The sequence below is a fragment of the Pseudorca crassidens genome, chromosome 2 (genome assembly GCF_039906515.1).
Source record: "Pseudorca crassidens isolate mPseCra1 chromosome 2, mPseCra1.hap1, whole genome shotgun sequence".
Lineage (NCBI taxonomy): Eukaryota > Metazoa > Chordata > Mammalia > Artiodactyla > Delphinidae > Pseudorca > Pseudorca crassidens.
Genome location: NC_090297.1, coordinates 107,000,648 through 107,021,903, shown reverse-complemented (window position 1 = coordinate 107,021,903; position 21,256 = coordinate 107,000,648). Strand labels below are relative to the sequence as shown.

The following is a 21,256-nucleotide window of genomic DNA, read 5'->3' as shown; positions in this document are numbered from 1 at the left end:
TCTGTTTGGTCACTTCTGCTGGGGGTGGAGGGTGTGGGGAATGAGGAATAGGGAGGGAGGGTGATGCTAACTATAGCTATAACCATCTAGGGGATACTTCGAGGTTCCAGCCACCTTCTTTCCAGGAGACCAACTGTGGTTGTAGAAGAAAAGGCAAGTGTCCCATGTCCTGAAGGTTTTATGCCATCTGATAGGTTTTCATTTCCCTCAGTCTCCCCTATGTCCATCCTCAAATTCTTTAACTTAAGATTCCTACAAAGAATCCCTCCCTCCACCATCAGCAGATATATCCCAATAGATTAACTGTCCCTCTTTCAAGCTTCCTATGTCTTGACCACTCACAGTTTTTCCTTGGGGGCCTAACTTTTATCTCACCAGGTGCATTTCATTTTCTTCTACTTCTTGCTTCTGTTTTCTGTTTCCGCATCCTTGAGTTCTGAGCCACAGTAGGGTGGAGAGAGAGAGTGAGAGAGGAATCGTATAATCTCGCCTAGGTAAAAATGGTATGATAGTCAACTGACAAACAGGGTGTGTGTGTGTGTGTGTGTGTGCGCGCGCGCGCGCGCGCGCGTGTGCATGTAAGAGTAATTGGAGGAACCCAGCCTGACAGGTACCTGTGAACGAAGGTACCTGTCTTAATCTGTCCCCCTGGACCTTTCAGCTTGCTGGTTTTCTTCCTATAATCTAACTCTCCCTTGCTCTAATGAGAGGTATGGGAGCAACCCATTCTACTCTTCCTTACTCCCTCCCTCAACCTAGAGTAGGTGAAATCAGAAAATGCCCCAACGATGTGGTATAACGAAAAGATTAAAATATTGGGGATCAGAAGATCTATGTCTGAACCCTCCTTTGCCATCTTCTGGCTATTTAATTTTGGACAATTTATCTAGCCTCTCTGTCAGTTTCTTTATCCGTAAAATAATAAAGTCTAGTTAGTGATTGTGACTATTAATGACAGTGCACTAAAGTACATTGTATAGTGTCTGACAAACAGTAAGTATATACTCATTAAATGCCAGTATCTTTCCTTGCTTTAGCTCCACCACCAATTGCATGTGATCTTGGACAAGTCACGTCACTTCTCTGAGCCAGTTTCCTCATCTACATCTGTAAAATGAAGTGGTCGGACAAAGGCTCTCTAAGAATCCTCTCACTCTGTCTACAGTTCTCCCCAGCCATGCATCCAGGCTTTTTTTTTTTTTTTTTTTGCCTCTAGCCTCGGCCCTGGGGTCTGGCCTGCTTTCTAGTACTCCCCGCAGGACTCCCAAAGACGCGCCCAAGCTAAGCCTCTCCAGTACAGAGGATGTCGCTTTTTCTCTTTGTAATTGGTTGCTCAGAACCTCCGCCCTCCTCAGTAATTTGCCTATGGCGGAGCGGCAGCCGGCCAGCTCCCGCCCCCTCTCTGGTGATTGGCATAGGACCTGGCTCACCCCCGCCCCCGCTTGACTGACGGCTGGGCTCCGGCACCTCCTTCAGTCCCTGGGCGCTCGCTGGCGGGGGAGGCTGGGACCGTTAGCTCGCCAGGCTGGCAGGCTCTGGACCGCTACTCCACTGGCGGCCGGGATGGAGACGTTGCGAGCGCAGCGGCTGCAGCCTGGAGTGGGCACCAGCGGGAGGGGCACTCTGCGAGCGCTTCGGCCCGGAGTGACTGGGGCCGCTGCAGCCACCGCCACACCCCAGGCGGGCCCCCCTCCGGCCCCGCCGCCCCCCGCACCGCCCCCGCCGCCTCTGCTCCTGTCTGGGGCCGCCGGGCTGCCGCTGCCCCCCGGCGCCGCCGGCAGCCCCGCAGTGCTGCGGGAGGCCGTGGAGGCCGTGGTGAGGAGCTTCGCCAAACACACGCAGGGCTATGGCCGAGGTGAGTCTGCGGGGTCTGGCCTCCTGTGGGACACCCTCTCTGTAAGGGAGCTTTGCTCCCACAGTCCTTTGGATCGCTTTTCCTGGCGCAGAGCCTTCACATGCATTTCCTTTTGGGGAGTTTCCTTCTGGGCTACACACACACACACACACACACACACACACTCGCACACGCACAGACGCACACATTCATACACACGTTTAAGCCTCCCACCCCTCCCCTTTATTGAGTTACTACTATGTTCTCCAGGGACCCCTTTTTACAGGTATAACCCTCTTTTCTATCCAACCTTTTCTCCTTTAGAAATGGAATCCCTCCTGTAGCTTAATGCCTTAACATCTCTCTGCCTTTAGTCCCCGTTGTGTGGGATCCTATCCTTTATCTCAGATCCAAGACATTTCTCATCCATATCCTCTCAATCTTTCTTCTGTGATCTCAGCAATTCCTGGGCTCCCTGCTAATTTACTCCATCTCCTTAACCTTGACTTTTAAATTCTTTTCTTACTTATGTCACTCTGAGATTTCCAGTGCAACTTCAGATTTGCTGGGGAATTAGGCAGTGCTTTCACAAGTTCGCTATAATTGTGCCTTTAAATCTGGACCCATACCATTGAGCCCACACCAGCTTCCTGTGACTTAATACCTCTTTGGTGTCTTTTTAAGTATGGAGCCTCACGACTCCAGCCTCTCTGTCTGGCTGGCTCTGTTTTCCTGGCCCTTGCCCAGGAACTGAGGATAAATCCCAGGCCTTGGCTCTCTCAATGTTAAATTCAGTGGAAATGAGCCAGGCAGAAACCCTATTTCCATTAGAAATCTTCATCTTAAAGATGTCTAATTTCCAGGGTTTCTGAAAAGGGGGATGTGAGAATTTTCTTTGTTGTTTTTGTTTAACCAGTGCAGAATTTCCTGAGTTTGAGTTCCAGATTTATAGTGTAACAAGAAATATATAGTGAGCGGTGTGGGATACAGCATTCAGGTCTGGAATTTCTGAGACATCACTTCTCTCTGCTTGGCTAGGTCCTGCCTGACCTGGAAGTGACTATCTTTAATTTTCTAGTTTAACATTAATACAGAGAAAGGTTGTGGGGCTTTCTCTGTAGATAGTAATGACTTTTTTTTTTTTTCCTCCCTGAGAAAGTGCAGTGAAAAGAGCACACACACAGACTTTGGAGTAAGACTAGTCTGGATTAAATCCCAGATTAAATCTCTGTCACTTGCCAGCTGTGTCTCTGTGGAAGCAACTTAACCTCGCTGAGCTTCAGTTTCCTCAAGAATTATGATGTGGACTAAATGAGATATTGCACCTGACACATAATGGGTACTTTAAAAAATGACAAATATTCTCTCAAATTTATTGGTTCATATTTCTTTGGGAAGAACACATCATTTTCTCTCATTGTTAAATCCTAACAGTGTAAAACCAATGGTGCCTATGAAAACAGATTTTTAGATCCATTTTGCTTTATATGCGCAATGATACATTTCCCATCAGTTTCCCTTTGTTCTTCAGCATTTTGAACTCCTACCACGGGGGGCAGTCACTCTGCTAGGTGCTGGGAATGCAAATGCACATGATCCTGAAATTCATCATGAGGGAATATAATTGTTTTTCTAGTTTAATTCCTAGACTTAATAGAGCAATGTAATGGAATTGCCATTAGCTATTGTCCTGTTGCTTCAGGTCTCTTTTAAGTCGGGACCAAGGGAAGGTCTTTGCCTCTGGGCATAGGAGTAGCCAGGAGTGGGCGCCCTAAATCTGAAGCCACCTTCTTAGAAACTTATAGGTGTTTATTAAAATTGTAGAGGAGTGGCAGTTTTCTTCTCTGGGTTACCTGGAGAGACTCTTGTCTAAACTGAGCATCCTGTAAAACCTTTTTCATTTCCTTAGAAAGGATGAGGGAACAAGGGGATTGTACTGACCAAGAGCAATCAGTCAGGATTCAGACTCTCCTGCAATTCTCCCCTCCAACCTCCCTACCTCCCACCACAGTCCTTCTCATTATTCTTGAGTTTCTCATTTCCAGTCTGGGTGTCCAGCCAGTACTTTGGGAAAGTTTGGCAGATAGTTTAGCTTCAGGCAAGCGGAATCTCTGCTGATTTGGCTCAGAAGTCCTTCACCACATGGAATCACTTATTCTGCTTCAATTAATAGGTAAAGCTGCCATTGGCATATGTCCACATACCTTTGTGACTGATGGCATGGTATTTGGGGGCTGGCTCTATTCCTCTGAATATAATTTACTTTAGTCATTGCCTAGACCAGTCCTCAATCCAGCAATGCTTTACTGCATCATCTTCAATTCAGATCTTTCATCATCTTCTTCCTGACTGCTCTAAATTTACCTTTGCCAGGCACAGTCTTTAGACCTGACTCATGTAGGATCTCAGCATTTATTTTTTTTAATTCTTCTGCCATTTCACTTGTTTGTCCTATATCTCTCCCCGCAGTCCCTGCCCAAGATACACACCTAGCTCAGTATGCTACAGGATCTTAATCAGTCTATAGGATTTGGAATCAGAGAACCTGGCCCTGTCAAATAATGGCTGTGTGATCTTGGATAAATTACTTTATCTCTCTAGGCCTCATCTGTTCCATTCATTCATTTAACGAATATTTATTAATCACCAGTGGTGAACAAGACAGATACTCAGTCCCTATCTTCATGGAGCTCACAGTCCACTTTATAGAGCCTCTGTGAGGATTAATGGTGCAATAAAACAGGATAGTACAACAGAAAGAGGGTTGGTTTTGGAGGCAAACAAACCTTGGTTCTAAATCCTGGTTCTGCCACTGTGGCTTGTTCCTTAGCTTGTTCACCATTTGTGCAATAGCTATTATAATACCTATCTTAATAGTTCTGCATGGATTAAATGAGATAATGAATGTAAAGCACACAGCACATAGTACTCAATGAGTGGCTGCTATTATTACGCATGTGGATATGCTTTGATAACTGTGCATTTGATAGGTATTGTTAGCATTACCGTTTCCTTTGCCCCTTTTTCCGCGTGGCATATAGACCCCTTCTTCTAACGGCTGACAGCTGGTAGTCTCTAAGCTGGCACGATTGCCTGAATGACCAAGTCACTTTCCTTGCTCTGTAACTTCTGTGTTGCCCTCTTCAAACCTATCTATTTTAAAATTATTGCTGTCCCTTTATATCACAATATGGTTACATGATTGGAAATTCTGCCCAGCTACTCCACTAGACTGAACAAATGAATCTTGTGTGGTATTTTCTGTTTACAGTTTTTCCTTTCCCTCAGAATCACAGACAGCTTCTTTGTTGTGAGTATGTAGTTAAAATGATTGATCTGAATGTTTCTAATTTTTGGAATGTTGGATTAGACCCTGTATTATTTTCCTGTGGCTGCTGTAACAAATTATCACGAAGTTGGCTTAAAACAACAGAAATTTATTCTCTCACAGTTCTGGAGTCCAGAAGTTCAAAATCAGTATCACCGGGCCAAAGTCAAGGTGTCACAGCAGGTCTGTGCTCCCTCCAGAGGCTCTAGGGGAGAATCTGCTTCCTTGCTTCTTCCAGCTTCTGGGGGCTGCCAGCATTCCTTGGCTTGTGACTGCATCATTCCAATTTCTGCCTCCATGTTCATGCTGCCTTCTCCTCTTCTGTGTTTCATCAAGTCTCCTTCCCTAAGGACACCTGTGATTACATTTAGGGCCCACCAAAAATCCATGATAATTTCCCCATCTCAGATCCCTAACTTAATCACGTCTGCAAAATCATTGCCACATAAGGTAACATTTACAGGTTCCAAGGATTAGGACATGGACATCTTGGCAGGGGGCATTATTCAGCTTACCATAGTCCTCTCCCAAAGTCACATCACTTTTCAATCCTTCCCTTCCATCCCTTCCAGAGACTATGCACTGTGGGCTATTCAGGGATACCTTCTACAAATTGAAACAGGAAATGTCAGATGAAGTATTGTTAACCAGCTTCCCTATCTTCATAATAATGTGAATTAAGCCAGGCCAGACTATTCTCATCATCCTGTATGTTCAGAGAGAACCTTCTCACTCACCTCTCAATTCCATTATCTGTTTATTATCTATTTATCCATGCTGCCCCACTACAAGATTGTATTTATTTTTATAAAATTTTTATTATAGTTTCATGTGGTGTTTTTTTTAATTTTTAAAAAAATGTTTATTTATTTAGCTGTGCTGGGTCTTAGTTGCAGCAAGTGGGATCTTCATTGCAGCATGCAGGCTTTTAGTTGCAGCATGCAGGATCTACTTCCCTGACCAGGGATCAAACCCAGGCCCCCTGCCTTGGGAGCATGGAGTCTTAACCACTAGACCACGAGGGAAGTCCCCATGTGTTGTTTTAATGTTTTTACTCTGGTGGGTATACAATCTGTCTGTCTTGCCTCTTAGACATTCCTCTAATATTTTATCTCCTAAGGAAAAAACAAAAGTATTATCTTTTTTGTTGTTGTTCAACATTATGGTACAAGCACTTAAATATTCCTCACTATCTTGGTCTTTCGTGTCCCTTTCAGCCCAGCATCCATCAGTGACTTCCAAAAATTAATTGTAGCTGTCAGATATGTATGTCTCAGTAATTGCTACCCTCCTACCTCACTGTCCCTTTAACCATCCTTACGTAAACCATTATATCCATGATTCCTCACTGAAAATCTGATCAAAACTATGAGCACCCTCCCTACACCCCCACACACACAAATACTCATACGCACACACACACACAGACACACACACATGCTTAATTTTACTTAGAGTGTTAGGGGACTTGTGAACCCCCACAAAGTTCAGCCATGGACTGGACCTTGGGCCCTGGGTTAAGATTCCCAAATTGGAAAAAACATGGGCATCAGAATTTCTACTTTCATGCCCCACTTCTGCCACAGCTATGTGACCTCAACCAAGTCATTTCTTAGCCTGACTTGGACTAGATAATCTCTAAAGTCCCTTTCAGCTCTAGAAGTGAATGAGTCTTATGAGCATTTTCAAACGTAGATCACAATTCATTGCTTTTTTCCTGATCACTTTGCCCAGTTTCTCATTTCATGCTCACATTTCTGAAATAAGACTCCCTGTTTCATTTGGCTTTGAGTAATCATTAAAAAATAGTCCTGTACTCTGTGCCAAAAGGGATTTAACTGGACATGGAATGGACATATGCTTTTTAATAGGACCTTCCCCATTATAGCAGTCTCCTCCCCTTCCTCTTTATTTCAATATTCTCCCTGTTGTTTGCATGTCAGGAGAGCTGTCACCCAGCACATTGTGCTAAATTGTCTCAAAGAGGGAACTGGGCCTGAAAAGAGCTCAATGAAAAGAACAAGAGTGGCTAAGCTTTCTGGGCAGCAGTGACCTCTGAAGAGCCTCTGCTAAAACCAAGGGTGGGAAAAAGAGAGTTTTCTTTTCATGCTGTCTTTTAATGGAAGAATGAATATTTTAAAAAGTCAGTTAAATGTAGAGTATTAGTAAAGAGCTTATGCTGCTTTTCAAACCCTGGCTGGTACATGGAGTGCTTGCTTCAGTTGCAGAGCAGGTAAGATAAGTTATTATTGCCCACTAGCTTTTGAACACCTTCCTGGCAGGGAATGTATGTTATTCATCTTTGCATCTCTAACGCCTAGAATAGAGCTATGCACCTATTAAGTGCTCAAATTTTTGTTTAATGTGTGTGTGGCAGCCATGAAAACGTGTTTAATATCTCCAGCTGCCGGGAGCATAATTGACTGACAGCCTTAAACTGCTGTTCCCTCTGAGTTCATCACCACATTTGCACTGAGGCCACACATCCTGCAGGCTGCTCCCAGTCAATGACTGAGCACAGCAGGGGTCCTAACTCAGGCACATCCTAGTGAGATGTGGGATTCCTTTGGCTTGAGGACTTCCTACTGGCCTGGCCAAGCCTTTCTTGGAACGGTGCTGCAGTCTGAGACTCACATATCCAAACTTCCTGCCTTCCCTTTCTCCTTCCACAGGTGTCAGACCTAGAACATGGTCTGAAGGCTCTCCCTTCTCCTGCTTCCTCCCCAGTAAATCTCTTGCCTGTCTGTCGCATCTTGGTGTCTTCTCCTTGTCAGATCTTAACTAATGTAATACAATAGAATTAATGAGTCCTTGTTGTAACTAAGAGTAGAGAGTGGTCATGTTGGATGATATTGGAGAATGCGTGTGATGAATTTTTATTACGAGGCTTTAGTTAAAGCCATTTGAAATGTTTGGAACCTTAGAGTCAAAAGAGATCCTTTCTAGGCCTTCCCTGGTGGCGCAGTGGTTGAGAATCTGCCTGCCAATGCAGGGGACACGGGTTTGAGCCCTGGTCTGGGAAGATCCCCCATGCCACGGAGCAACTAGGCCCGTGAGCCACAATTACTGAGCCTGCGCGTCTGGAGCCTGTGCTCCGTGACAAGAGAGGCTGCCATAGTGAGAGACCCGCACGTGTAGAGTGGCCGGCCCCTGCTTGCTGCAACTGGAGAAAGCCCTCGCACAGGAACGAGGACCCAACACAGCCATAAATAAATAAATAAAATTAAAAAAAAAAGATCCTTTCCAAAAACAAACTGATTTTATCCCTCCTTCCATTTAAAACTCTTCAAGAGATTTCCATTGCTCCTAGGATAAAGCCACTATTCTAACACGACCCACCAGGTCTGACCTGATCTGGTCCCTGCTTTTTTGTGTGTGTGTGTGTGCAACCTCACCTTGCATTTATACTACCCCTCACTCTCTCTTTTCTGGCCACACTAGTCCCTTTATTCACCATATTTCCTGCTGCTGCAGAGCCATCGTACATGCTATTCCTTCTGCTCAGAGCACTATTCTCTCACCTTTTTGCCTAGGGAATTCATACTTATATCTGAGCTTAAATATTACCTTGTCAGGGTAGCTTTCTTTGACCTTCTTAATTAGTCAGATGCTCCTACATTTACCACCATTTACCACTCCTTTATAGCATTTATCACTGTTGCAATTTTTCATTTGTAAAAATTGTATGGTGTATGTGTATGGTTTTGCTCACTATTGTAACAGCCTAGCACCCAGCACACAGTCTAGCACAGAGTAGGTACTCAATACATATTTGTGGAATAATTGAATCCAAGTATTGAGGGATGAAGGGAACTGTTCTGGAATTTCTGGAATACAGTGTCAAGTCTGGAGTTTGATTTTACCCTATATACAACTAATAACATAGCCGGTTACTGTTTCATGGATGCTGGCAGAAGTCAAGAGACTTCTGGGTCAGAGACAGAGGACTTTATTACTCATAGAACAGCAAGTAGCATGAGCATCCTGTTTGCTTGCATTGGTTTCCCCTGTCTCCCAAGTCTGATGTGGAGGGCTCAGGTGGATGCTTACAGGCCATGGGTTGCATTACAGGAGAGGAACACTGAGCTTGGGGAACCTGCCATTTTATAGCAAACAGTAAGCAAGCTTGTTCTTTGTCCCAGAGGGAGATATTACTTCATCCCTCAAGGTTTCTTGCTGCAAATTAAATCCTGAGAAAGGGCCCAAGTAAGGAGCAGTCAGGGCCTTGAAATCTTGGCATACCTAGCAAGATGGAAAGTAGTGCAGGAGACCTGTGGAGGAGTGTTTCCCAATATACAGTCCTTCCAAAGATCATTTATGCCTAGGGAAAGCCTCAGAATTCATTCCCTTCCTCCCTTCCCTCCTTCCTTCCTTCCTTTCTTTCTTTTTTTCTTTCTTTCTTTCTTTCTTTCTTTCTTTCTTTCTTTCTTTCTTTCTTTCTTTCTTTCTTTCTTTCTCTCTCTCTTCTCTCTCTTTCTCTCTCTCTGTCTCTCTCTGTCTCTCTGTCTCTCTCTCTCATATATATATAGTATACACATAGTATTCCAGAATGGAAAAGGAATCTATTCATGGGTTTGCTCACCAGAAGCACAGCCTTGAAAATGGCTAATAGGGCCATATTTCCTTGAGTGACAGTATTATATAATTGACTCTGGAACATTGACTCTGGAACCAAGACTGCCTGGGTTTGAGTTCTTGCTCTTCTGCTTTCTAGCTGTTATATCCTTGGGCAAGTTATTTAACCTCCCTATGTCTCATTTCCCTCATCTGTAAAATGGGGAAAATAAAAGTACCTGCCTCATAAGATTGTTGTGATCAAATAGGTAAAACGCTTGGAGAAAATGTGACATACAGTAAGTGTTCAGTAAATGTTAGCACTTATGATCATGGTGGTTATTACTCTTCTAGGCCAGCTGACCAATTGTGGAATAATCTACTTCATCAGTCAGTGATAATGGTATGCTGACCTTGGAAACTCTGGCCTCCAATATTTATGCTATTCTCCTTTGGTGTCTAGGACTAATCAAATGTGAACTAGGGAAGTAGCGGAGGAGGGCAGGCATACTCTGGTCTTCCTATGCAAATGGACTTAATCACAGCATAGGCTTATTAATTAAAATGCTTTTAAATGGTAATAGGTAGGGAGCTAAGGGGGCTAGATTCTTAATGTAAGTACAGGTTACAGATACTGCATTGAGGCAGAGCACTGCTTGGAAGCGTTCTTACTGCTGAACTTAACTACTTCTCTTTTTGCAGTGAATGTGGTGGAGGCACTTCAGGAATTCTGGCAGATGAAACAGTCCCGTGGGGCTGACTTGAAGAATGGGGCTCTCGTGGTTTATGAGATGGTTCCCTCCAACAGCCCTCCCTATGTCTGCTATGTCACCCTGCCTGGGGGAAGTTGCTTTGGGAGTTTCCAGGTAAGAGTTCTGAGGCAGCAGTAGCAAAGATAAACGCTTAGGTGCTACTAATGTCTTTATCACTTTGGCCATTAAATCTCTATCCAAAGTCACATATTTGAGGACTTGGACCAATTCTGGGCAAATCATTCTGATAAGCATCTGAGGCTCATTTGAGCAGAAAAAACCTCAGTAGCATGCTTTTCTTTTAACCATACTCAAATTCAAAGTGGGTTTGAGTTTTTGAAGGCTGAAAGAAAAGCAGACTACTAGCATCTAACTCACGTCCTAATCTGGCTTTCCAACTTCCTGCTATCTCTTTTTCAGGATGTAGAATAATACTCATTGCCCCCGGTACTTTTTCTTATCACTATCACTAAGGAAAGCAATGTTTGAGGACTCTAAGAGATCAAAGGAGAGGGACTATATATGGTGGAAATAGTACTCATCTAAGCATTAGGAGATCCAAATTCTTGTTCCCCTGACTGCTAACAGGGCAAGTCGAGTAATTAATCTGGGCCTCAGTTTCCCCATCTATAATATGAAGGAGATAGATTAGATTATTTCTAACCAGTATTTCTGGTACTAGCATTCTACAGTTATATGAAAGTCCTGTAGTATATGATGATGAAAAGCGCTGATGCTATTACAGGGTAACGAGAAATTTGACTAGTGTGAATATTATCATCAAAGATGGATTTTTCACATTGCAGATAGGAAGGTAGCCTCCTGAAATGTCCACTTAGAGCCTGAGTAGGAATTTAGAGAAGAGACTAGACACTTTTGTTCTGTTTTCTGTATGGTTTGTATAACCCTTAGACAAAGTTATACCCTCTGCTCTGTGCTTCCATAGTGCCTTGGACTTCCCCTATCATATCATTTATCAAAACATATCATAATTGACTGTTTCTCTCTCCTAGTGGACTATGCTCCACGGAGGCAGAGGTAGTGTCTGTCTTCTTTCTTGTTCAGTTTTAAATCTCTACCATCAAACTCAGTGCCCAGCAGAGAACAGACACTTAATAAATCTGTTGCATGAAGGAGTGCCATTGTAGCTCAGTTCCTGCCTCAAACGGAAACAGACCTAAGGAAGCTTCATTTCAAATCAGGTGACTAAATTTTTCTCTCAGAACCCCAGCCATTTCGGAGAAATAAACATATGCCCAAGATGACTAATGTTTATCTTTTGCTACTAGAAAATAAGACCTTTCCTTCCTTTTCCCACCTCACCATACTGTTGATTAAAGATTTAATAATTTTATGGGGATGCCCCAAACTGGACCATCAGAGTAATTTGATTTCTGTTATTTCCTGAAAGAGTAGAATTATCTATCTTGGCCCCTTTTAGCTTATATCTTTTATATCCACTTTGGCAGGTGAAATTTCTCCTGGTGGTTTTCTTCATAGATGACTTTTCAGAAAGAGCACTATATAGTAGAAAGAGTAGCAGGCTAATAAATAGTGAGAGAAGTGGAAACAGAGAAACTGAATAAGCAAGAAGACAGGATTAATGCACAAAACTCCATATGTTGTTTCAGAGAGACCTGTCAGCTAAAGGAAACTGGGAATTACTGATATTAAGGATGGTTAAGTAGCAAACATAACCTGGTCTACTTTTTAAAACTATAACATCACTTTCTTCCTTTTCTCTCATCCTAATCACAAGTGACAGAGGGCACAGAGGCCTTTGAGGCAGCCAGTGAAGATGAATTATAAAGGTGGCTAGGGATCTGAAGTTGAGTGATTTAAGACTTTTGAAAATCAGGCTTGTTCTATGATACTACATATGTTGGAAACAATGTAAAAACATGAATTAATTTAAAAATTTTTCTTGTTTTCCTCGGGTCAGCTTTCCTTTCCCTAGCCACCTCTCTTCTCTTTGCTTCTACTGGGAGCGGGTGGGGGAAGACTATAAAATCCTTCCTCAGACCTTAGACTCTGTTCAGGGATAGCTCCGTAGCCCACTACATTATTGGGGAAACTGCCTGCACATAGCTAAAAGAAAAGTCCAAGAATCCCAAATGGGTGCTTCTGATAGAGACTAGAGGGCTCCTCTGCAGAAGCAGCTTAGACATAGCTTTGTTCTAATCTTAGGTTATCTAGAGGGATGAAAAAATTCTTGCCTGTCTGCAGAATAAGAGAACAAGATACAGATTTCTAATAGACTGGCCAGAATCTGGCTTTTGGGTAATTAATTCTCTTGACAGTTTAAACAGGGGTATTTTTCATATCCAGTGATTATATGCTGACCTCAGCAGTCTTCTTCATCCTGCATTCAATTTGGTATGAGCTACAGCTGTCTCCAGTTCCTTAATGACTTCAGGATGTTGAATCAAATTTATGTTTCCAAATGCCCCAACCATTTTACAATAAAAACTTTGGAGGGTGTGTTGAACAAACTGATTTCGCCAAAGAGTATCCAAGTGTCTTCTATCCCAAGTGTTTCCCTCCCACTTTTCCTTCCTCTCTCAGATACACATGCGCACATATTTTCTCTGTCTCCCTGCCTAGTTTTGCCCCACAAAAGCTGAAGCCCGGCGGAGTGCTGCAAAGATTGCGCTAATGAACTCTGTGTTTAATGAACATCCTTCCCGAAGAATCACTGATGAGTTCATTGAGAAGAGTGTCTCTGAGGCCCTGGCATCTTTCAATGTAAGTTACTTGGAGTTGGAAGGGAGGAGAGTGGGGGATGGGAGAATTGGCTGATTGGGAAATCTTGTATATTCCCGGGAAACAGAGCATGAATTCTTGGTTTTCTTTCCTGTCTGCATTTCTGTTCTTTCTGTTTATTTTCTGTCAGTCTTTTGTATTATATGCTCCACATGTCTCAGTCTCTAATTCTATGTGTGTTTTTGTTTTTGTTATTTTGTCTCTTTGGTATCTAGAAACCTTTACTTCAAGATTTATGGAAGTTTAGAGGTATTACAAAATAAAAATTGAGCTTGAATTTCACTTTTCCCAATTTTGGTTTAAGACCTTAGTCCCTTCTTCCTTCACTGTTCTTTTTTTTATGATTGTTTTTATTGTCACTTTGTTTCCTGCCTCCATTACTTCATCATATTAATGAAGAACACTTTATAATACAAGGTCTTGTCTTTTTACCTGTCTAGGAATGGGGAGTGTAATTTATTTACTCCCTTTAAAAAGAACATCTGTTCTTTAAATGATAATGATAATGATGATAACCATAGCTAATCCTAACTGAGTATTTATTTTGTGCCAGGGACTCTTTGAGGGGATTTATATGTATTTTATCTCATTTGATCTTCACAACAATCCTATGAGGTATGAGTACTATTATTACCCCTATTTTACAGATGAGAAAACTAAAAACACAGAAGTGAAGTTTTGCCTAAAATAATATAGCTTGTAAATGGTAGAGCCAAGACTAGAACCCAAGTCAACTTACAGACTTTTCTAGCTTAGAGGTACATCTTAGAAATTAGCACTGCCTTCTTCCTCCCTCTGCACAAGATCATTGATAGGGAGATAAAGTCAGATCAATTTTCTGTTTATGTTTTCTTTGCATTTATGATGTAATTACATATACTAACTCCTTCAGTTATCTGTTTTGTAGATTAGTATTGAACACTCTGAATCATAATCCCTCTGTAGCCTAGGACCCGTCTGTTTTTCTCCTATTACTTTTTGCCCCAGTCAGCAGTATCTGCAAGGAATAAAAACATTTTTATATTAATCAAATCAGTTAAAATTAAGAAAGCACATTTTTCACTCTTAAGTCACCTAGTGTATTATAAAATGAAACATTAGATTGGATTATAGAAAGCAGTGGTTATGAGCATGGGCTCTGAATTCATCGTTTTGAAATTATGGTTCTACTTGTTATGTGACTTTGAACAAGATATTTAATCTGTCTTGGTTTCCTCATCTGTAGAATAGGATAACAATTATACCTATCACATAGGATTATTGGATAAAAGAGAATATGTTCCAGCACTTAGTACATGTTATCTGTTTAGGTGCCTTTAGATGCAAGTAATAGAAAATCTCACTTCAAGTTGACTTAATAAATAGAGGAAGGAAATGTATTATCTAACATGATAAGAAGTCTAGAAGTAGGGCAGATTTCAGGGCTAGATAATTCGATGGATCAAGAATGTCATCATCTAGGATGGCAGCCCCAACCTGGACTTCAAGCCTGAAGACCAGTCCCATTTTGACATAAAGGACGAGTTCTGATGTCCCATCTGTAGGAGCACACCCTTGGGAGGGTCTGGCAGGAAGACACTCAGGTGCAAAATCTCCTGCAAAATTGGCTGCCTGGGCCTCTGGTCACTGGATCTGAATAAAGCAGACATTTAACCTGGGGGGAAAAAAAAGAATGTCATCATCTACTGGCCCAAATTCTTTCCATTTCTCAACTCAGCCATCCTCTAGATATTGGCTTTGCCCTTGGGCTGACTCCCCTCAGGGTACAAGACAGCTACAGAGTTCCTGTTGTTAAATACTGACAAAACTAAACTCAGAGACAGAAAGAGACCATCTTTTCTCGTGTCTCTTTAGTAGTAAGGAATCTTTTCCCAGAAGCTCTCCAGCAGAACTCCCCTCTACCACCCAATGCCCAGAATTCCCACCTTAAAACCAGTCACAGGCAAAAGGGATTAGGATTTACCCACTGGAGTTAGGATAAAATCACTCTTCTCTGAGGCAATTGGGAGATGTATAGGCACTAGAATAAGATTAAGGTTCTTTAGTAAGGAAGAAGGAAATAGATATTGGATAGGTCACCAGCAGTGTCTGCTACAAAGTGTTTAAGAAATGTAAACTATTATTCTTCTCATGCCAGTATTCTTTTTTGATTAACCCCCCAAATTGAGAACTTAATGGATTTCTCATTAATATCCCAATGGAATTCCCATACTCCAGAATAACAATTTTCATTTGGTCTTAGCCATGGGCAAAGAGTGATGTCCACATTCTTTGCTTTTAGCTTTTGTCCTTCAAAAGTCCTGAATCTGATACTATATTATGTCTTTTGACAAATCACCTAGCCTCTGTGGGTCTGAGTTTCCTCATTTGTAAAATAAGTAGGTTAAATTAAAATTAACTCTAATTCCTTTCCAATTATATTCTAATGTTCCTACCACTAATCAAGTATTCTGTGATTAAATGTTTATTGAATAGATGGAGCTCATATATCACCTTGTTAGGTGTAGAAGTGTCATATGTGGTGGAACTTGCCAATGGTGGGTCATTCCACACTGGTGTACTCCAAATAGGTTACAGATGTGCCATGATATTGATCCCCTCAACTCTCAGGGGAATTGAACAAGGCCTAGGGCGGATGGACTCCTCTGCCCCACAGCCTCTGCTGGCAGCTGCTCTGCCAGCAGCCTTCTCTGTATATCCCAGTTGGCTGTACAGATAGGGTCATTATTTTCTTTGGGCCATATCATGGAAAAGTTTGGAGGTACTGAATAAGGTATCGCATTGAACTATTAAAGATAAAAATGAAAACTATTGCTTGCTTTAAAGCCCTAAATCCTCATGGTGAAAATTACCACCATTTTCCTTCCTGCCTCTAGATTTTCACTTCTAAATACAAATTTTGTGATCTTTGCTTCACCAGAAAGATTAACTACATGTGGCATGATTGTTTCTCATGAGCCACAAAACAAGTGGTTGATTTTGAGTAGTTCTGACTTCTTGTTAATTCTAGCACAGTGAAAGCAAATAATAATAATAAACTAGCACTTATGGTATACTTACTAAGTGCCTGGCATTATTTTAGGTGTGATACATGTACAGTACAACCTCATGATAAAGCATCCCACAATAAACTGAATTTGGATATAACTTGATTGGCTTCTGACCCCTATCCAGTCCCCTTGCTCAAAGAGAGCAGAATAAAGTTCTTATCTTGGGAGGTGGGGGTGTGTGTGGAACTGGCTAGAAAGAGCAGGAAACCTCTCAGGAAGCAGGAGGAGAAAGTTGGATCCCTGTGTTCCCAGTAGTCTCCTGGCCTTATTCTTCTAGATCAGGTTGACAAAAGGGTCACTAGTAAACCAGGAGATGCCCTTATTTTGGGAGTCCCTGCAAGACCTAGGATCTGGAATTATCTCCAGTAACATGAAACCACCACCAAATAGCACAAACCAGAGCCAGTACCTGAATGGATTTGGATTGTGTAACTGGACACAGGTCCAGTACAATAATGCACCCAAATTGTATGATTGGAATTGTTAGACTGCATTTATCTCTTTTTAAGTTTAAATTTAAAAACTCTTTAATTCTTAAAACAATCCTGTAAGGTAGATCTATGATTGTTCTCATTTTACAGTTAAGGTAGCTGAGGAACAGAGAGGTTAAATAACTTCACCAAGGCCGCAAGACTAGTAGGAGCTCTAGTCCACGCTCTTAACTTCTATACTGTATTGTTTTTTTGTACACACTAGGCTTGCAGGTAGGACAGTGTATCTTAGTTCTACCCCTGCGGGGTCATGTCGCCAGTAGAAGACACATGAAGCAAATGTCCAGGAGGCCAAACTGCTACCCAGAATTTGCCATGCTTATGACTTTTATTGTTGCCCTTTAAAATGCATTTGTCAATTGTCCTCTAGGCTAGTCCAATCCTGTATGCTGAACTCACTCTGTTATTTTAGCTAAATCAGGACTCTTCTCTATGTTTCAGTGTTCCCCCTTTTGTAAAATAGGGAAAACCAGGTTGACTTTTCTCTGTCACCTAAGTTAAAATGTGTGGTGACTTTGGAGGCCTCTAGGACTGTGCTGACCAGCAGAATAGCCACTAGCCACATATAGCTATTGAGCATTTGAGATGTGGCTAGTATGAATTGAGATGTGCTGTAAGATGAAAGAGATACCAGATTTTGAAAACTTAGTACAAGAAAAAGATGTTTCATTAATAATTTTTATAATGATTATAGTTGAAACAATATTTTGAGTTTATTAGGTTAAATAAAATATGCTATTAAAATTAATATTTATTGTATATTTTTTACTGTAATGTGGCAACTACATTAAACATGTGGCTTACATTATATCCCTCTTGGACAGTGCTCTTTGAGGTGATAATCCTGATTGAAAATCTATTTGTCTTTTCCTTTTCTCTGTTACCAGGGCAACAGGGAAGAAGCTGACAACCCAAATACAGGGATTGGTGCCTTCCGATTCATGTTGGAATCCAACAAGGGCAAGTCAATGTTGGAGTTCCAGGTACTATACTATTCTATCTACTTCCCTGGCTCTAATAACGTGGGTCAGCCTGTATACACACACACACACACACATACACACGTGCGCGCACCTCCTACTAACACTCAATTGGAAAGGAAGGCAGAAAAGGTTATTAGGATATTTTTCAAAATATAAATATCTTCCTTCCCCCAAAGACGTATCAGAGTTGGTATAAGAGATGCTGCCACAACTACATTTTGTGAAAGTTTCCCCATTTAATTCTGATGCAACCCCCCGATATATATGCCACTGTCCTGGCACTTCATATTTTCTTCCTCCAGGAGCTAATGACAGTTTTTCAACTGCTGCACTGGAATGGCAGCCTTAAGGCCATGAGAGAAAGACAGTGCTCTCGGCAGGTAAGAGTTCCTATGGGTGAGGGGAGTCTGGCAGAAGGACTATTTTTTTTTTAATATTTATTTATTTATTTTGGTTGCACCGGGTCTTAGTTGCGGCACATGGGCTCCTTAGTTGTGGCATGTGAACTCCTAGTTGTGGCATGCGAACTCTTAGTTGCAGCATGCACTTGGGATCTAGTTCCCTGACCAGGGATCGAACCCGGGCCCCCTGCATTGAGAGCACACAGTCTTAACCACTGTGCCACCAGGGAAGTCCCAGAAGGACTATTTGGAGGTGGATGTTGTGTTAGAATAAGCAAGTCTACCAGGTTGTGAATCTTGAAAGCCTTACTTAAAGACTTCATTCCCATAATCTTTCCTTTTAAAATCTTAACTGTGATTCTTTTACCTGCCTTGCTTCTCCCACCAGGAAATTCCCCATAAGAATCTCCTCAAAGGACTCCAGTGCTGACTTCAGTTACGACTCAAAGGCTGAGAGTTCCTAGTCCCAGTTGGGTCAATGTGGTATGAACCTTTACTTTGTCCGTGACTTTGACATTCCTCTCCCCCTCCAGGAAGTGTTGGCTCATTATTCACACCGGGCCCTAGACGATGATATTCGCCACCAAATGGCATTGGACTGGGTGAGCCGGGAGCAGAGTGTGCCAGGAGCGCTGTCTAGAGAGCTGGCCTCTACTGAGAGGGAGCTGGATGAAGCCCGGCTGGCAGGCAAGGAGCTGCGCTTCCACAAGGAGAAGAAAGATATTCTCATGCTGGCTGCTGGGCAGTTGGGCAACATGCATTCTTCCAGTTGCTAGGCATCTACCCACATACTCCCCATCCTCTCCAGGCCCGTTTTTTATATGTCCTTTCTAAGACTTAGTGTGATTTCTGTACATACTTTCTCAGTTTTATACTTTAAAATACATATATATATATATATGTATAAATTCTACACCTGGATTCCTATTTGCTGAGAGATCCCTCTTCTTACTTGTAGTTTTTGGATGTAGTTGCTTTTAAAACATCTCCACACCACTTTACAAGAAGAGCAGGCTGTCTTTGGAGCTTTGTTAGCTCTTACACTCCAGTAACTCTGTGTAGTCATTTCAATAGCACAGAGTGATTGACTAATTGTTCATGTCTCCTTCTTTTAAAATAACAGGGAGCTTGAATAAGGACTGTGTGCCTCACCCTCACCCTCATTCCTGCTTTCTCTTGGACCCAACAGGACATGAAAATGAAGACTTCGGCTTTGGTTTCTCTTGAGCTGGGGCTACTTGGTACCAAGTTGTTCCTCCAGTAACTAGATATTTCCTAACCTACACCCCCCGCCTCCACACCACTACCTTACTCCTCCTCTGCCTGCAAATGGTACTTCATTTTGGAGGCTTCCTTACTTTATTATTTGGAAGGAAGTGGAGATCTGGTTTCTTATTTTTAAAATAATTGCTGAGAAACTGCCCAGAAACAAGAGAGGGAGTATAAACACAAGCTGTAGGGGTTTATCACCTACGTTGCTTCTGGGGCATGCATACCATACCATACCATTGTCCAGATTTCCAGTATACTCTACTGAAGGGGTCAGGGCTGAAGTTGCTTACCTTTCAGTATTCTTTTTTTACTCCTCCTCCCCTGCTCACCTAGCTTAGTTAAGCCCTGGCTATAGATCTTCCTGCCTGCAAAGATTGGTAGAAGATAGAGCATATTTCCCTCCTTTTTCTCCTCCCATCGTTTTTCTCTTTGGAAGCATTATCTGTCCAATTTGGTGAGGGCTATGTTCCTCCTACTCCCACGAAGTGGCTGCTGTTTACGACCTTAGATGTATATACCTTAGATTCACATTTGTTTTCCCTCTTTTCTTTCCTCTTCCTCCACATTGATTATTAGAGCATGAGTTGATCAGAAAAATTAGATGAGACTTTGGCATTATGGCACTTCCTAATTGGAACCATGAGAGACTGCAGGAGGGGAAAGAGAATCAATGATCAGCTACCTGTGTTTTTAATACTATTCTCTTCCCCCACCTCTTTCCTGGGTAAAATAGGAGAGAAATGATCTGGAGTACAGCTAAAGCATTTCCCTTTGGGAGAATTTTTTGTAGGTCTCTCTAAGATATATTTTCTCCTTGTTTCTGTAATCACCTTTATACTATATTATAGCTCAGTGCACTTCCTAAACTGAGTTTGGGAAATTAATGTTCCTGCAATTACATTTTCCATTTAACAATTATACACTTTGCTTTTAGAAATGCGTTAGGAAACAGGCTACAGTTTGCTCTTTTGGATCAGATAGGGGAAAGGTGAAAGTCAGCTTTCTTGCTTTTGAAATCATCTTAGTGACCAGTACATATGGGATCAGAAGCAAGGAATCTAGCAACAATTGCATTAGTGCTTGAAAGGGATTTCCTTGAATTCTCCAAGCTCCATCTCTGTATTCCATGAAGCACATGTAGGGTTGGAGCAGAGGCTCCTACATTAAACAATAGGTGTGTCTATTCAATTTTTATTGATATTTATAATCCAGATATCATAAACCCTCATTTCTCCTTTGCTCTTTTCTCTGGGAAGTGTTAAGGGGTGTTGAGTTATGGGAAGAACTTGTCTTTGCACCTCCTGGATTATTTTTCTCAAATACCAACCAGTAAGATCCCAAAGAACTTGAGAAAAATTGTTCCCTGATCTGTCTACTTTTGGTGTTAAAGTTTTACTTACCTTTTAGTACTTTCTATGTATTTTATATGTATAATTTTATACAATTAAAAATAGATTTTTGTCTAGTGAGCCAGATTGATTCTTTCTTGAGACCTATGTGTCAGAGGAGCTCTAAAATGACCCTTTCTTTTACATATATATGAAAAAAGAACTTTTCTTAGTATTTTTTTGGTGGTAGAAATAAGGTTGTACTGCTGGGGGAAGGCATCTGCCTCTGCTTCTCCAGACATTTGAGGAGCCTGAGTTTTGTTCTTGGCCCTTTCTCCTGAAGCTCTACCCATTCCGCTGGCAGTCGCACCCACTATCATACAATGCTCAAAACTATTCCTCTCACCCCAAACTGTTATTTTTCATTTGCGGTACGCGGGCCTCTCACTGTCGTGGCCTCTCCCGTTGCGGAGCACAGGCTCCGGACGTGCAGGCTCAGC

General features: G+C 42.0%; 1 protein-coding gene across 2 annotated transcripts; it reads left to right on the top strand.

Moving 5' to 3' along the window:
- The first annotated feature begins 1,468 nt into the window (after window positions 1-1,468).
- Window positions 1,469-20,897, top strand: LIX1L (limb and CNS expressed 1 like). Of its 2 annotated transcripts, none has more exons than XM_067727551.1 (6): window positions 1,469-1,855; window positions 10,419-10,582; window positions 13,073-13,213; window positions 17,660-17,755; window positions 18,058-18,135; window positions 18,690-20,897. In XM_067727551.1, the coding sequence occupies exons 1-6, from the start codon at window positions 1,564-1,566 to the stop codon at window positions 18,930-18,932; spliced, it is 1,014 nt and encodes a 337-aa protein (XP_067583652.1). In that variant the 5' UTR covers window positions 1,469-1,563; the 3' UTR covers window positions 18,933-20,897. The 2 variants fall into 2 exon arrangements, with proteins under 2 accessions (XP_067583652.1, XP_067583654.1); XM_067727553.1 differs by lacking the exon at window positions 1,469-1,855 and adding an exon at window positions 5,147-5,345.
- Window positions 20,898-21,256: the final 359 nt, after the last annotated feature.

Excerpts from the sequence above, each read along its gene's own strand:
- LIX1L (XM_067727551.1), top strand. The coding sequence starts at position 1,564 with ATGGAGACGTTGCGAGCGCAGCGGCTGCAGCCTGGAGTGGGCACCAGC. Across the intron at positions 13,214-17,659 it reads AGGCCCTGGCATCTTTCAAT|GGCAACAGGGAAGAAGCTGA; the intron begins GTAAGTTACTTG and ends CTCTGTTACCAG. Across the intron at positions 18,136-18,689 it reads AAAGACAGTGCTCTCGGCAG|GAAGTGTTGGCTCATTATTC; the intron begins GTAAGAGTTCCT and ends CTCCCCCTCCAG.